This window comes from Gopherus flavomarginatus, chromosome 2, assembly GCF_025201925.1.
Source record: "Gopherus flavomarginatus isolate rGopFla2 chromosome 2, rGopFla2.mat.asm, whole genome shotgun sequence".
NCBI classification, from domain to species: Eukaryota; Metazoa; Chordata; order Testudines; family Testudinidae; genus Gopherus; species Gopherus flavomarginatus.
The window spans coordinates 134,587,543-134,604,079 of NC_066618.1; the positions used below are offsets into that span (position 1 = coordinate 134,587,543).

At 44.4% G+C, this 16,537-nt stretch overlaps 1 protein-coding gene across 1 annotated transcript in view; it reads right to left on the reverse strand.

Annotated features, from left to right (window-relative positions):
* SEMA5A (semaphorin 5A) overlaps positions 1-16,537 on the reverse strand; it is a 630,546-nt gene that overhangs the window by 405,972 nt on the left and 208,037 nt on the right. Inside the window, exon 3 of the mRNA XM_050938145.1 lies at positions 15,403-15,502. Coding sequence (XP_050794102.1) covers positions 15,403-15,502 — 100 coding nt within the window. The remainder of the gene's footprint in view (positions 1-15,402; positions 15,503-16,537) is intronic.

The following is a 16,537-nucleotide window of genomic DNA, read 5'->3' on the forward strand; positions in this document are numbered from 1 at the left end:
ACAGCTTGAAGGGGGGCCTTGTGAGCCTTGATGGGGCCAGGTTTAAGTCCCATGCGGGGGGTCGGTTCGAAAACCTAAGGATAGTCTTTCCAACCCTTTGAGAAACTGGACGGTCATCTCATGGGAGACTATTTATCTGCCACTCACTGGAGGATGGAAGGCTGAATTGGCTGCCAAATTACCCTTAACAGATGAAAGTACCAAACCCTGCTTCTTAGGTGGAGCAGATAGTCCAAGATAAATTGAAAAGAATGAGATGGAGAAAGATGCAGTTCGGAGGCTCAGGAAGAGAAACACTTCCATTCAGCCAAGTAGGTTACCCTGGTGAATGGCTTCCTACTGCCTAGCAAGACCTGTTGAACCTGTTTTGAGCAGGCCTGTTCTTCAGGATTCAGCCATGCAACATCCATGTAGTTAGGTGCAGGGAAGCATGGTCTAGGTGGAACAGCCGGCCGTGGTCTTGAAAAAATCAAGTCCAGGCAGAATGGGAGCAAAAGCAGGGTTGCCACCGAGGAGGCTGAACCAATGTTGGCACAGCCACGCTGCGGCTCTCAAAATAATCCTCACCTTGTCCCATTTGATTTTTAGGAGGACCTTGTGAACCAAGAGAAGTGGGGGAAAGGCATAGAGGAACCAGTCTGTCCATGAGAACAGGAAAGCATCAGAGAGTGAGCCTGGGTTGTGTACATGCAGTGAACAAAACTGATGGCACTTCCTTTTCTGCTTCGTAGTGAACAGGTCCACTTGAAGAGATCCCCACCTCTGGAAGACTGATCAGGTGACCTCAGAGTGAAGAGACCACTCATAGTGAGAGGAAAAGGATCTGCTGAGGTGATCTGCTAGTATGTTTTGGGGAGATGTGTCACCTCGAGATTAATAGGGTGTATCACACAGAAGTCCCACAAGGGGGCCTCCTGGCACAAGCCCAAAGATCGATTCCCTCCCTGTTTGTTGATATAAAATACAGTCACGGTGTTGTCTGTCAGGATCTGCATCACTTCACCTGAGATCTGGATAAGGAACACTAGGTAAGCTAAACATACAGCCCTGAATTCCATGATGTTTATATGCAGGGAAAGTTCTTCTTAGGATCAAAGGCCCTGGGTCCTGAGGTTGTTGAGGTGGGCTCCCTACCCTAGGTCTGATGTGTGCAAGACCAAGGCTACCAACAGTTACCAGTCTTGGGTGTCTCCGCCATACCAGGGATGCAAGGACTGGAGGTGGGACTGTGAGTAGAGAGTCTAAGTGGGGTCTGCTCAGGGAGTAGACTGGGATGCTTGACACATCTGGAGAGGCCTGGTGCGCAGCCTTGCGTCCTGTACCATGTAAGTACATGCTGCCACGTGTCCCAAAGGCTTGACATAAGAACATAAGAACGGCCGTACCGGGTCAGACCAAAAGTCCATCTAGCCCAGTATCTGTCTACCAACAGTGGCCAATGCCAGGTGCCCCAGAGGGAGAGAAGCTAACAGGCAATGATCAAGTGATCTCTCTCTTGCCATCCATCTCCATCCTCTGATGAACAGAGGCTAGGGACACCATTCTTTACCCTTCCTGGCTAATAGCCATTTATGGACTTAGCCACCATGAATTTATCCAGTTCCCTTTTAAACATTGTTATAGTCCCAGCCTTCACAACCTCCTAAGGTAAGGAGTTCCACAAGTTGACTGTGCGCTGTGTGAAGAAGAACTTCTTTTTATTTGTTTTAAACCTGCTACCTATTAATTTCATTTGGTGACCCCTAGTTCTTGTATTATGGGAATAAGTAAATAACTTTTCCTTATCCACTTTCTCCACATCACTCATGATTTTATATACCTCTATCATATCCCCCCTTAGTCTCCTCTTTTCCAAGCTGAAGAGGCCTAGCCTCTTTAATCTTTCCTCATATGCGACCCTCTCCAAACCCCTAATCATTTTAGTTGCCCTTTTCTGAACCTTTTCTAGTGCCAGTATATCTTTTTTGAGGTGAGGAGACCACATCTGAACACAGTATTCGAGATGTGGGCATACCATGGATTTATATAAGGGCAATAATATATTCTCAGTCTTATTCTCTATCCTCTTTTTAGTGATTCCTAACATCCTGTTTGCTTTTTTGACCGCCTCTGCACACTGCGTGGACATCTTCAGAGAACTATCCATGATGACTCCAAGATCTTTTTCCTGACTTGTTGTAGCTAAATTAGCCCCATCATATTGTATGTATTGTTGGGGTTATTTTTTCAAATGTGCATTACTTTACATTTATCCACATTAAATGTCATTTGCCATTTTGTTGCCCAATCACTTTGTTTTGTGAGATCTTTTTGAAGTTCTTCACAATCTGCTTTGGTCTTAACTATCTTGAGTAGTTTAGTATCATCTGCAAACTTTGCCACCTCACTGTTTACCCCTTTCTTCAGATCATTTATGAATAAATTGAACAGAATTGGTCCTAGGACTGACCCTTGGGGAACACCACTAGTTACCCCTCTCCATTCTGAGAATTTACCATTAATTCCTACCCTTTGTTCCCTGTCTTTTAACCAGTTCTCAATCCATGAAAGGACCTTCACTTTTATTCCATGATAGCTTAATTTACATAAGAGCCTTTGGTGAGGGACCCTGTCAAAGGCTTTCTGGAAATCTAAGTACATTATGTCCACTGGATCCCCCTTGTCCACATGTTTGCTGACCCCTTCAAAGAACTCTAATAGATTAGTAAGACACGATTTCCGTTTACCGAAACCATGTTGACTATTGCTCAACAGTTTATGTTTTCTATGTGTCTGACAATTTTATTCTTACTTATTGTTTCGACTAATTTGCCTGGTACCGACATTAGACTTACCTGTCTGTAATTGCCAGGATCACCTCTAGAGCCCTTTTTAAATATTGGCGTTACATTAGCTAACTTCCAGTCATTGGGTACCAAAGCTGATTTAAAGGACAGGTTAGAAACCTTAGTTAATAGTTCCGCAACTTCACATTTGAGTTCTTTCAGAACTCTTGGGTGAATGCCATCTGGTCCCGGTGACTTGTTAATGTTGAGTTTATCAATTAATTCCAAAACTTCCTCTAGTGACACTTCAATCTGCAACAGTTCCTCAGATTTGTCACCTACAAAAGCCGGCTCAGGTTTGGGAATCTCCCTAACATCCTCAGCCGTGAAGACTGAAGCAAGGAATCCATTTAGTTTCTCCGCAATGACTTTATCGTCTTTAAGCGGTCCTTTTGTATCTCGATTGTCAAGGGGCCCCACTGGTTGTTTAGCAGGCTTCCTGCTTCTGATGTACTTAAAAAACGTTTTGTTATTACCTTTGGAGTTTTTGGCTAGCCGTTCTTCAAACTCCTCTTTGGCTTTTCTTATTACACTCTTGCACTTAAGCTGGCAGTGTTTGTGCTCCTTTCTATTTGCCTCACTAGGATTTGACTTCCACTTTTTAAAGAAAGTCTTTTTATCTCTCACTGCTTCTTTTACATGGTTGTTAAGCCACGGTGGCTCTTTTTTAGTTCTTTTACTGTGTTTCTTAATTTGGGGTATATATTGAAGTTGGGCCTCTATTATGGTGTCTTTAAAAAGGGCCCATGCAACTTGCAGGGATTTCACTTTAGTCACTGTACCTTTTAACTTTTGTTTAACCCCTCATTTTTGTATAGTTCCCCCTTTTGAAATTAAATGCCACAGTGTTGGGTTGTTGAGGTGTTCTTAGGGATGTTGAATGCTATTGTATTATGGTCACTATTTCCAAGTGGTCCAACCTCTTGGACCAGATCCTGCGCTCCACTCAGGATTAAAACTAGAGTTGCCTCTCCCCTTGTGGGTTCCCGTACCAGCTGCTGCATGAAGCAGTCATTTAAAGTATAGAGAAATTTTATCTCTGCATTTTGCCCTGAAGTGAAATATTCCCAGTCAATATAGGGATAATTGAAATCCCCTACTATTATTGAGTTCTTAATTTTGATAGCCTCTCTAATTTCCCTTAGGATTTCATCATCACTATTACTGTCCTGGTCAGGTGGTCGATAATAGATCCCTAATGTTATATTTTTATTAGAGCATGAAATTTCTATCCATAGCAATTCTATGGAACATGCGGATTCGCTTAAGATTTTTACTTCATTTGAATCTACATTTTCTTTCACATATAGTGCCACTCCTCCCCCTGCACGACCTGTTCTGTCCTTCAGATATATTTTGTACCCCGGAATGATTGTGTCCCATTGATTACTCTCAGACCACCATGTTTCTGTGATGCCTATTATATCAATATCCTCCTTTATCACAAGGCACTCTAGTTCACCCATCTTATTATTTAGACTTCTAGCATTTGTGTACGAGTACTTTAAAAACTTGTCCTTGTTTATTTGTCTGCCCTTTTCTGATGTGCCAGATTCTTTTTTATGTGACTGTTTATCATCTGATCCGGCCCTTACATTATCCTCGTCCGTCCTCTGTTCCCGACTATACCCTGGAGATTCCCTGTCATCAGACTCTCCCCTAAGAGAAGTGTGTGTCCGATCCACATGTTCTTCTGCAGCAGTTGGCTTTCCCCCATCTCCTAGTTTAAAAACTGCTCTACAACCTTTTTAATGTTTAGTGCCAGCAGTCTGGTTCCACTTTGGTTTAGGTGGAGCCCATCTCTCCTGTATAGGCTCCCTCCATCCCAAAAGTTTCCCCAGTTCCTAATGAACATAAACTCCTCCTCTCTACACCATTGTATCATCCACGCATTGAGACTCTGAAGCTCTGCCTGCCTACCTGGTCCTGCGCGTGGAACTGGGAGCATTTCTGAGAATGCCACCATAGAGGTCCTGGATTTCAGTCTCTTCCCTAGCAGCCTAAATTTGGCTTCCAGGACATCTCTCCTACCCTCCCTATGTCATTGGCACCTACATGTACCACGACCACCGGCTCCTCCCCAGCACTACACATAAGTCTGTCTACATGCCTCGAGAGATCCGCAACCTTCGCACCAGGCAGGCAAGTCACCATATGGTTCTCCCAGTCATCACAAACCCAGCTATCTATGTTTCTAAAGATCGAATCTCCCATTACTAAAACCTGCCTTTTCCTAGCAACTGGAGTTCCCTCCCCCGGAGAGGTAATCTCAGTGCAAGAGGCAACCCCAGCACCATCTGGAAGGAGGGTCCCAACTATGGGAAGGTTTCCCTCTGCTCCCATTGACTGCTCTGCTTCCATGAGCCTTTCTTCTTCCTCTACAGCATAGAGGCTGTCTGAGTGGAGGTGGGACAATTCTACAGTGTCCCGGAAAGCCTCATCAACACACCTCTCTGCCTCTCTTAGCTCCTCTAGTTCCACCACCCTGGCCTCCAAAGTCCGTACGTGGTCTCTGAGGGCCAGGAGCTCCTTGCACCGACTGCACACATATGCCACCCGCCCATAAGGCAGGTAGTCATAAATGCTACACTCAGTGCAATAAACTGGATAGCCCCCACTCTGCTGCTGGGCTTCTGCCTGCATTGTCTCCTAGTTAATGAAAGGGTGGTTTAAAGAAAGGGGTTTTGGAATATGGTTTGGATTATAGGTTTCAAGGGGACTACAGGGGAACAAGTAGGACCGACAAGGGACCGCCCCCTCCTTTCCCACTCCCCTTCCAAACTCTCTGGCAAAACTCCCTGTTCGCAAGCTCCCTGGTCGCTTGTGCGCGGCTTTATAAAGCCCTGGCCTGAGTTAATGCCTCGCCTACTGATTAAGGCTCAGCCAATTACCAGAGGCTTTGAGCTTTCAAATCTTCCTTTGAAGCTCACGGCCTCCAACTGCCAGCCACAGCACACGGTCCTTCAAACCACCAAACAAACAGACTGACAAACACAAGCTCAGCACACAGCATACAGCAAGTAACCCCCAAACACAAACACACTACAGACAGTCACTTACCCCACCTGGAGAACTCCCTTGCAAAACTCCCTGTTAGCAGCCCCTGTTTGCAAGCGAGCAGTCATGATTGGGTGAACCATGATTTTGGATATCAGGCCCAACATGGTTTGGAATCAGGTCTCTGGCAGAAAGGCTCTGACTTGGGTTGAGTCGAGCACGGTCCCGATGAATTTGAGTTTCTGAACCGGGACCAGAGCTGACTGGCTCGTTTATCAGGATGCTGTTCTGTACTTGAGTTTGTGATCAGCCTTTGATCAGCCAGTCATCGAGGTCTGGGTAGACTCACACACTCCATCACCTGAGGAAGGCTGCTACAACTATACACTCAGAGACTACACAGGGGACTACTAAAAGGCCAAAGAGAAGAGTGGTGAATTGGTAATGGCATTGACTCACTACAAATCTGAGAAATTTGTGGCCACAGAAGATAGAAATGTGAAAATGATCATCCTTTAGGCCAAGGGCAGTGTACCAGTCTCCTGGATCCAGGGAGAGAATGACAGAGGTCAGGGAGACCATGCAGAATCTCAGTTTCTTGAGATATCTGTTGAGGTGATGCAGGACCAAGATGGGTCGGAGGCCCCCTTTGACCTTAGGAAATATCAGGAATAAAACCGCTTCCCCCTCAGTTCTTGGAAACTTCTTCCATGGCCGCTGCACATAGAAGGGATTGCACCTCCTGGACAATGAGCTGCTTGTGAGAAGGGTCCCTGAACAGGGACAGGAGGGGGGAGTTAGAGGGAGGGGTTGATAAAAGATGAAGGATATATCTGACTCTCTCTGACTCAAGACCCAGCGGTCTGATGTTATGAATAACCATGCCGGGCTGAATGACGACAGACGGGCCAAAAATAAAGGGGGAGATGGATTTCAGACATCAACTGGTACAGCGCCTTCGGGCGCACCTTTAAAAAGCCTGCTTGGGCCTGCTGGAGTATCTCTGAGACCCAGACTGGGAGGCTGAGGTGGATGGGAAGAGTTGGTGCCATTGGTAATTGCTTCTCTTTCTCATGTAGGGCTCCTGTCTAGAAAGTGCAGAGAACTGAGGAGGCTGCTGGAACTTGAAGTGCTTCCTGGGAACCAAGGGGGTTAAAGACCGAAGGAACAAAGGATGGCCCTTGGGTCTGTTTGCTCCGAATAAAGAGAGGAGCCTTCAAAGGGGAGACCCTGGTCATCATGGGGGAGGCCAGAGAACTGGAGCCAAGAACAACACCTCAAGGTAACTGCTGAGGCCATTGTCCTGGCTGCCGAGTCAGCCATATCCAGAGCCACCTGGAGAGAGGTCCTGGCCACGTTCTTACTCTCTTCTAGGAGGGCCACAAACTCCTGTCTCACCTTTTGTGGTAGAGTCTTTAAATTTAGACAAGGAGTCACAAAGATTAAAATCATATCTTCCAAGCAATGCTGTTTGGTTAGAGATACATGACTGAAGGCTACCTGTTAAATAAGCTTTCCTCCTGAAATGATCTAGTTTCTTTGCATCCTTATTCTTCAGGGTAGCAGTCAACTGGCCCTGTCTATCTTGCTCATTTGCTGCAGCAACCACCAGGAACTCCAGGAGGGAATGCGAGTAGAGGTATTCAAACCTGCTCGTGGGTACATAGTACTTTGTCTCTGCCCTCTTCGAAGTGGGGGGCAGAGAAGAAGGCTTTTGCCACAGGGCTTTGACTGGTCCCATCACAGCCTCATTGATGGGCAAGAGAGGGAGTTGCTGCAGCCAGGATGTCAATCCCGCTGTGTGCAGGCTCTGAGCTTCTCTATTTTTAGATCCAGGTTTGCTGCAACCTACTTCAAAAAGGTCCTGATGGGTCCTAAAGTCGTCCTGCGGAAGCAGGTTACTGTTTCCCACAATGGCCTCATCTGGAGATGAGGAGGAGGCTTGTGCCAGAAGAGGAGCTCCTTCCTCTTCTACTTCTGCAATGTCCACCTGAGTCATCTCCAGAGCTGGACTCAAGATCCAGTGCCAAGTAGGAAGCCTGTCTCTCTGAAGCCACTGAATAAGAGCAGTTGGAGGGGTTCCGATATGGCCACTGCATCAGCCAGTGGCTCACTGGCCAGGTGCCGGCACAGGGATCGGTGCCAAAGTCTAGTGCAGCGTAGGCTGGGTAGCAGTGATGTGCTCTGGGTGGAGCAACTGATTCTCCTTCAGACTCCAAAGAGGAGTCTTCCCTCAGGGACCATGGTGGAGCCGTACATTGTTCTGCCTCTATGTGGTGCTGGAGTTCCAGGGGCCGGCGACGAATCAGTGAGCACAATGCCAGGACCACGGTAGGTTTGCCTCTAGAGGGAGCCAAGTGTGCTGGTGCCAGGAAGAGGCTCTCATTTTCTGGGCTGACATCTGCCCCCTTGGAGTCAGCAGAACTGGGAGGGAAAAGAGGTCCTTCGCAGCTTGGAAGGCCTCCACGGTCAAAGGGACTTTCAGACTACTGGCACGGTGGAAACTTCCAGGAATCAGTGGAGGGTGCCACTTTGGACTCAACACCCTAGGCAGACTCGATGGTGCCATCACTGGCTTGGGGGAGGAAGACTGGCTTGGCACGGGTTTCACTTGTACTAGCCTCTCCCCGCTTGTCCTTCTGCACCGGTGAGTGCCCTCTTTCTGTGCACTGTTTCTTATGCTTCTTCCTCAGCACCGGAGATGGTGAGTGGTGCTGGAAAGAGCAAGGTGCTGGAGGTACGAACAGATATTGAGGTGCCTGGCACTGATTCAGAGCGGTTCGGCTTCGAGACTGGTCTGAGGGCAGTCTTCATGAAAATGGCCTTCAGCAGAAAGTCTCTGTCCTTCTCAGGGCAAGGTCTGAAGTCCCTGCAGATCTGGCACTTATCTTTTACATGAGTTTCCCTCAGACAATTTACACAGCTAGAGTGTGGGTTACTCACTGGCATAGGTTTGATGTAAGAGGCACACGGCTTGAAGCCTGAGGACTGGGGCATGCCCAGTCTCTGGGGCAAAGAGTCCCAGGAAAGAAGCCTTGCCGCACCAAGAAGGATCATTCCAGCAACAATCACGGACAGCACGAAGGAACTGAGAGGGTGTGGGGCTGGCAGCACCCCTTACACAGGCACATATGCGTACAAATCCAGAGGGCGTTAGAGTTGAGCCAACAGTTACCACTGAGGGAAAAATCTCTGGCAACAGTGTATGTGGCGCACACACAGCTAGCATAGAATAGACATGAACAAGCACTCAAAGAGGAAGGCCTGTTTTCTAATCCTGGAAATCATTCTTGTAGCTCTTCCTTGAACCCTCTCCAATTTATAAACATCGTTCTTGAACTATGGACACCAAAACTGGACACAATATTCCAGCTGTGCCAAACACTGAGATAAAATAACCTCTCTGCTACTACTCAAGATTCCTGTTTATGCATCCAACGATCACATTAGATCTTTTGGCCACAGCGTCACACTGTGAGCTCATGTTCAGCTTATTATCCGTCACAACCCCCAAATCTTTTGCAGAGTCACTGCTGTTCTGAAGTTTCTCTAGAGTGTTCCCATATCATTCTTCTGTTTAAATCAATACATAAAATAAAACAGAAGAGTCTCACAGAGAAAGCAAAGTTTAATACTCATTATTGACATTTTCTGTGAGTCAGTTTTTATTTGAAAGTCTTACTTGAGTTCAATCTAGAAACAACTGAGATAATAATACAGCCTCTGCTATTTCTTACCTGAGCAAATTTCAAAACTTAAGAGCCATAAAGAACTGACCTTCCCTTTCTGATTCAGTTTCAGAAATTGTATTGAAACCTTCACTTTTCTTTGACTATGCTCTTTGGAACATTTTATCAAAACTGAGAATGATAAAGTTCCCCCATATTTTTCTGAATGAATTTTGCTATGCAGGAAATTTGTGGAGAATTGTCCTAGGCAGGTAGTCAATTGCATTTTGTCACTAAGAACCAAGCTAAGGCATCAGTCGTTCTAGGAGCTGCTCTCTTGTTTCAGAAGTCCCTTTCCAATAACACACGTATATATCTTATTTTGCACAATAGGCTGACAGAAGGCAAAATGTTACTTTTTTTAAAAAAGTGTCCCTACAGCTGTGGTTCAGTTTCAATGCGGACTATAAAACAATCTGTTGTCATACTGGAAGTTGTGAATGGCTGCCATCAAGTGAATTTTTGATCCAAAGAAAATCACAGAGCTAATTAAAGCTGATAAGGCAATTGACCATATAGCAAGGCCAGATCAGAAGCTGTGGGGTTCTCTGATGCCAAATGCAGGACCTAAGGGGTTCTTTGGCAAGGTGTGTGTGTAAGAAGCAGAAAGACAGAAGAAAGACACTTGAAAGCAAGACAAGCAGTTGCAAGCTTGACTCTCAGAAGGAACAGAGAGACAGAGCTCCTACGGACACAGAACTGATTGGAACTTCTGAGCAAGGAAACTGCCTGCTGTTTGTTCCTACTGTATTCAGGGAAATAGAACTGTGTGTACATTCTTTGTAAATAAAGAAGACTGCACTAAACAAATACCTGATCTGAATAACCAATTTCTTCTCTGAACAGAAACAAGCCTGCAGGGCCACAAATATTAGCTAGTGGCTCAGGCTAAAAGGGACAACATTGGGATAGAGTTTCCAATGAGAGAAATTGTGAGCTATTATTCCTGTTAAAAGAAGATAGAACAGATAATGGAAGAGCTCACAGAACTCAAAGATGGCCAAAAGGAATTAAAAAAGATCTAAAAAAAAGAGCAAGAGACTTCACAGAAAATAATAAAGCAATACCTGGAGAAGGACGGAGAGATGACCTGTTTAGAGATACAATCTATGTTGGGGTAGCAGCTATCAAGTGTCAAGGCAGATTTGAAAGTCCAAAACAAAAATGTCCAGTCTGGTCTAGCAAGACAGAGAGAGGTGACCAGCAACCTGACTGCAATGGACCAAAATATTTTCCAGATTATAGGGAAGACCAGGAAAACTTTGGCACACTTGCAACTTGCTAGTACAAGTACACTAGAGCAAGGATTTAAGGAGCTATAATTTCAGCTCCAGACAGAAGGAATCCAAAGGGTCCTAGATCACAGTGCAAGTCAGCCACCTGAATAAGGACTTAGGCCATCGAGGTGACTTGAGGAAGATAGAGAGACAAGATGGACCAATAAAAGATACTACCTCACCCACTTCGTCCCTCTAATATCCTGGGACCAAGACGGCTACAACTACACTGCATACAGCAACTGGGGAAGACAAGACATTTCCAAAACTTTTCTAACTGGTTTCTAACCTTAAGGAGGGATAGGTCAGATTGTTCTAGCTCAAGTAACACAAAATCCCATTATCTTACAGGAATAAAACTCCCTGGGAGGTTTATTTGGCTCAGTTTAACATCATAGCCCAAATAAACAGGTGGGAGAAAGAACAGAGAAGGAGGTTTCTAACAGCCAACTTGAATGGTCTGACTCTGATGGTCCTGCAGAACTTACCCCAGAAAAAAGAGTCAGTTATCCAGACCTGCTACAAGCTCTTGATTGGCAGCTTGGAGCCAGCCACTACTCTTTGTGGGCCAGGACACACCTGAGAAACGGTAGGAGAGGAAAAAGGAAATCTTAACTGAACAAGCAGAGGACCTCAGGAGATTTGTGTTCCTGGTGAATCCAGATTACCAGCAAGGACTTCCAGGATGAACTAGCAATTGACCAATTTATAGATGTTCAACTGGATTTGGGCTTGCAGATCAAGATCAGCAAAAGGAGGCAAAGGACACTACAGGAAGCTCTGAAATTTGCCACAGAACTTAAATCTTTCCTTGAAGCGGCCAATCAAATAAAGAAGCAGCTGCTAGAGATGAAGGTGGAAGCTGATTACCATGAGCCCTGTAATACAGCTCCGTGTCTAATATGATCATGAGATGGTCGAGTTCAGGATCCTGACAAAAGGAAGAAAGGAGAGCAGCAGAATATGGACCCCGCACTTCAGAAAAGCAGACTTTAACTCCCTCAGGGAACTGATGGGCAGGATCCCCTTGGAGGCTAATATGAGGGGGAAAGGAATCCAAGAGAGCTGGCTGTATTTTAAAGAAGCCTTATTGAGGGCACAGGAACAAACCATCCCTATGCGCAGAAAGAATAGCAAATATGGCAGGCAATCAGCTTGGCTTAACAGAGGAATCTTTGGGCAGCTTAAACACAAAAAGGAAGCTTACAAGAAGTGGAAACTTGGACAGATGACTAGGAAGGAGTATAAAGATATTGTTCAGGCATGCAGCGGTGTAATCAGTGAGGTCAATGCACAACTGGAGTTGCAGCTAGCAAGGGATGTGAAGGGTAACAAGAAGAATTTCTACAGGTATGTTAGCAACAAGAAGAAGATCAGGAAAGTTGTGGGACCCTTACTGAATGGGAGAGGCAATCTAGTGACAACTGATGTGGAAAAAGCTGAAGTACTCAAGACTTTTTTTGCCTTGGTCTTCACAGACAAAGTCAGCTCCCAGATTACTGCTCTGGGCAGCACACTATGCAGAGGAGGTGAGCAGCCCTCAATCGTGAAAGAACAAGTGAAGAACTACTTTGAAAAGCTGGACATACACAAGTTCATGGGGCCGGATGCAATGCACTCGAGGGTGCTGAGGGAGTTGGCTGATGTGATTGCAGAGCCATTGGCCATTATCTTTGAAAACTCGGTCCTGGGGCCTGTTTTGTTCAACATCTTCATTAATGATCTGGATGATTGGATAGATTGCACCCTCAGCAAGTTCGTGGATGAAATTAAACTGGGGACAGAGGTAGATATGCTGGAGGGTAGGCATAGGGTCCAGAGTCACCTAGACAAATAGGAGGATTGGGCCAAGGAAATCTGATGAGCTTCAACAAGTACAAGTGCAGAGTCCTGAACTTAGGACAGAAGAATCCCATTCACTGCTACAGGCTGGGGCAGTTCTGCAGAAAAGGACATGGGGATTACAGTGGATGAGAAGCTGAATATGAGTCAACTGTGTGCCCTTGTTGCCAAGAAGGCTAACGGCATATTGGGCTGCATTAGTAGGAGCACTGCGAGCAGATCGAGGGAAGTGATTGTTCCCCTCTATTCAGCACTGGTGAGTATTGCGCCTAGTTTTGGGCCCCCTACTACAGAAAGGATGTGGACAAATTGGAGACAGTCCAGTGGAGGGCAATGAAAATGATTAGGGGGTTGGGACACATGACTTATGAGGAGAGGCTGAGGGAACTGGGCTTATTTAGTCTGCAGAAAAGAAGAGTGAGGGGGGATTTTGATAGCAGCTTTCAACTACCTGAAGGGGATTCCAAAGAGGATGGAGCTAGGCTGTTTTCAGTGGTGGCAGATAACAGAACAAGAAGCAATGGTCTCAAGTTGCAGTGGGGGAGGTCTAGGTTGGATATTAAGAAAAACTATTTCACTAGGAGGGTAGTGAAGCACTGGAATGGGTTACCTAGGGTGGTAGTGGAATCTCCATCCTTAGAGGTCTTTAAGGCCCAGCTTGACAAAGCCCTGGCTGGGATGATTTAGTTGGTATTGGTCCTGCTTTGAGCAGGCAGTTGGACTAGATGACCTCCTGAGGTCTCTTCCAACTCTAATCTATAATTTTATGAAATGCATGGTGGAATTGGGATTCTAATCTGGTTTATGGAATTTCTGAATGATTGGGGAAACAGTTACATTTGGTTTGTAAAACAATAGAAATGAAGAATAATGCAAAAATTCAGGGAATAAATTCATTTAAATGCTGGACTTAAAATAATTGGCTACAATAAGAAGGAGTATTATAAATTAAGGCATGAGTGAGTTTCATAGTGTCTAGTGAAAATCCCTCTCCCAGTTTGGGAAACGAGGGGACACCAATGTGAAGGGGCAAATCTTAAAGGTACAAGGATCAGCCCTACAATTTCAGTGGTCAGCAAAGTGTGATTTAGCATTTTCAAACTTGAAAAGAGTTCTTGTAACTCCTCCTATCTTAGTCCACCTGTGTCTCAAACCCCTTTTCATATTGGACACAAATGCTGGTACTTACAGATCATGGGCAGTATTGACAAAGGACACTAAGGATTTGAGAGGGTGCTGGCTTATTACAGCAAAAATCTATTTTCACCAGAGAGAAATTATTGTACTACCCGAAAGGATCTCCTGGTAGTGATATAATTTGTAGAACAGATTAATGATTATATATACAGAAGAATGTAAGGAAAGTTTGGAATTTAAAGATGAAATATTGAGTAGAAAATGTGAAAACCAGCAGGTGATGTGTACAGGTGGCAGCTGATTGTGCCAGATACGTTGAAAAAAGGAGTTCTGTAGTTATCATAATTTTAAAACCTCTGGACATTCTGGGAGTTACAAACCCTTAGCCAAGCTAAGAGAGAATTTATACTGGGAAAAAGCAGGCAGAATGTAGAAAATAGGTGCAGAAAATGTGATGCTTGTGTTGCAAAGATGGGTCCCCATAACTCAGGAGAACCCCAATGCAGAATATTTCATGGGGACACTAATGGAGCACATTGATGTTGATGAACTTGGGCCTTTGAGACAGAGGTTGGCAATCAATAATTACTGGTAGCTATGGACTATACAAAATGGCCTGAAGTTTACCTGGTAATGACCATGCTAAGGATTTTCTCTTGAAAAAACTTTTTTTCATCAGGCTTCTCATGATTTTGAAAGCTGCCATAAAACTATTTAACAGTCAGTTTGAGCTCCAGGGCCAAATTTTGCCAGAAACAAACTACACACACCATTCCACTGACACCAATGGAAATTGTTCAGGTATGATGGCAGAATTTGAGCCATAATGCAGTTCTCAAGCTTCTTTATTTTGTGGACTACTTCTTGAACTTCCAAAGAAAAATGTGAAGTAGCAACATGCTGCTGGTGTTAGATGGAACCTAGATATTATGTTCATTGGTGCTTTGTAAATTAAAAGGATAGATGTAGTCAAAAATATTTTGTTAAAATTTAAATTTAATTGGTTAAAGTCTTGGGAAACCTAAGAATTCGACTGGGCTACAATTACTAGGACAAATCAGTGTCTGCAGACCGACAAATGTTTTGCCACTATGACAGAAGAAGCTCTACAGAGCATGCGAGAGTAATTCACTATGGACCACAGTTTGAAAACTACTGCCTTTATATATATCCCATTCAAGAACAAGGCAGCAAGATTGGACCATGAATAGGATCATTGAAGAGGGAAAAGAAGTGCTGTAAAACCATATTTGGGGTTGCTATAAAATGTGTCCTGAATTAAACTCTTCCCACGTGGGCTTAAAGCAACTTTACCTCTTACTACTGCAGGGTCAAGTCCTGTGTTGATCCCTCACTGACATTAATAATAGTTCTGAGTTTGCAATGACTACAGGACAAGGCTCCTAAAAATGAGAATATAGAGCACTTTACATTTTCTGTCAGTTATAATAGATGAAACTCTAGTTACCTCCAGTTCAGTATGTCTTCATGACTTGATGTAAATGGAGTAGCATAGGTACAACTGAAGGCAGAATTAGGCTCACTAGCACTTAACTACACACAAGAATAATCAACAGAAGCATATAAATTTCTCACCTTGCTCCAGCAATAAGTTCTTTTTGTCCTGGGTCAAATGTTAATTGTGAGAAGTCCACAGCATTCTCTGCTCTGAACACATGTAACCAGGGGGCAATCTCTAAAGGAGTAAAAGGAGAATATACTTGTTACAGCAGGAAACATAGTTACAGTGAATCAGATAGCAAATATTACATCTCAGAGGTACTGTGGGGGTGTGGAGGCTTCCCAGTGTGATTCTTTAAGGGGCCATATGGGATTTTTACCACAGTACAGATAATCTGCACTATAGACCTATATAACATAGAGGGCAGTCACCCAATAAACAGCTGAATGAGGTATCGATGTTTAGTTCTGATGTAGAAGCCAGATGTGCTTTTCTTCCCCAGGCACAGAACAAGGCAGACAACACCACAGCGCAGCTACCACGTTTCATTAGAGGATAACCAAATGCAAACAAAATTATTTCCTGTACAACTAAACCACAAATAGCTGAAGACTTTAAAAACCACAATAAAGTCCTGTTGAGCTAAGCATATTAAGCAAAAATAATTTATTTTTTACATTTTCACACAAAAAAATGGGGGAGAATAGAAACACCACATTCAGCCATTGCATTTTTATCATAAACTTTTCTTACAGAAAAGAATTATGTAGAACAGTGCAATACAAAGGCAGAAGGCCAAAGGGAAAACTTCACAACTTGAGAAACATCAACACACCATTCACACTCACATTACAGGCAGTCCTCAGACTTGTGACACAATTGGTTCTTGAAAATTGCGTCGTAAGTTGAAACGTCTTAAGTCGGAACCACAATCCACTCCATTGCGGGACTGAGCATCGTAAAGTCGAAACCAATTGTCGTAAGTCGAATGAGGGTGTCAATTCAGAAGTGTCATAAGTGCTGTTCGTTTAAGTCGAACATCATAAAGTCGAGGACTGCCTGTACACATATAGATCCAGATTTTTTAAATGAAGCACATATAAGCAATTGTACAGGCCTAACTAGTGGGTGCTGTACAGGTTTAAATCAACTATTTCTGCACATATATGATTAGTTGGGTGCCACATTAAATATATGCATGTGGACATGGATGATTTGAGCACACAACATGAGTATTCACACACATTAGGCACACACAATTGTTATTTA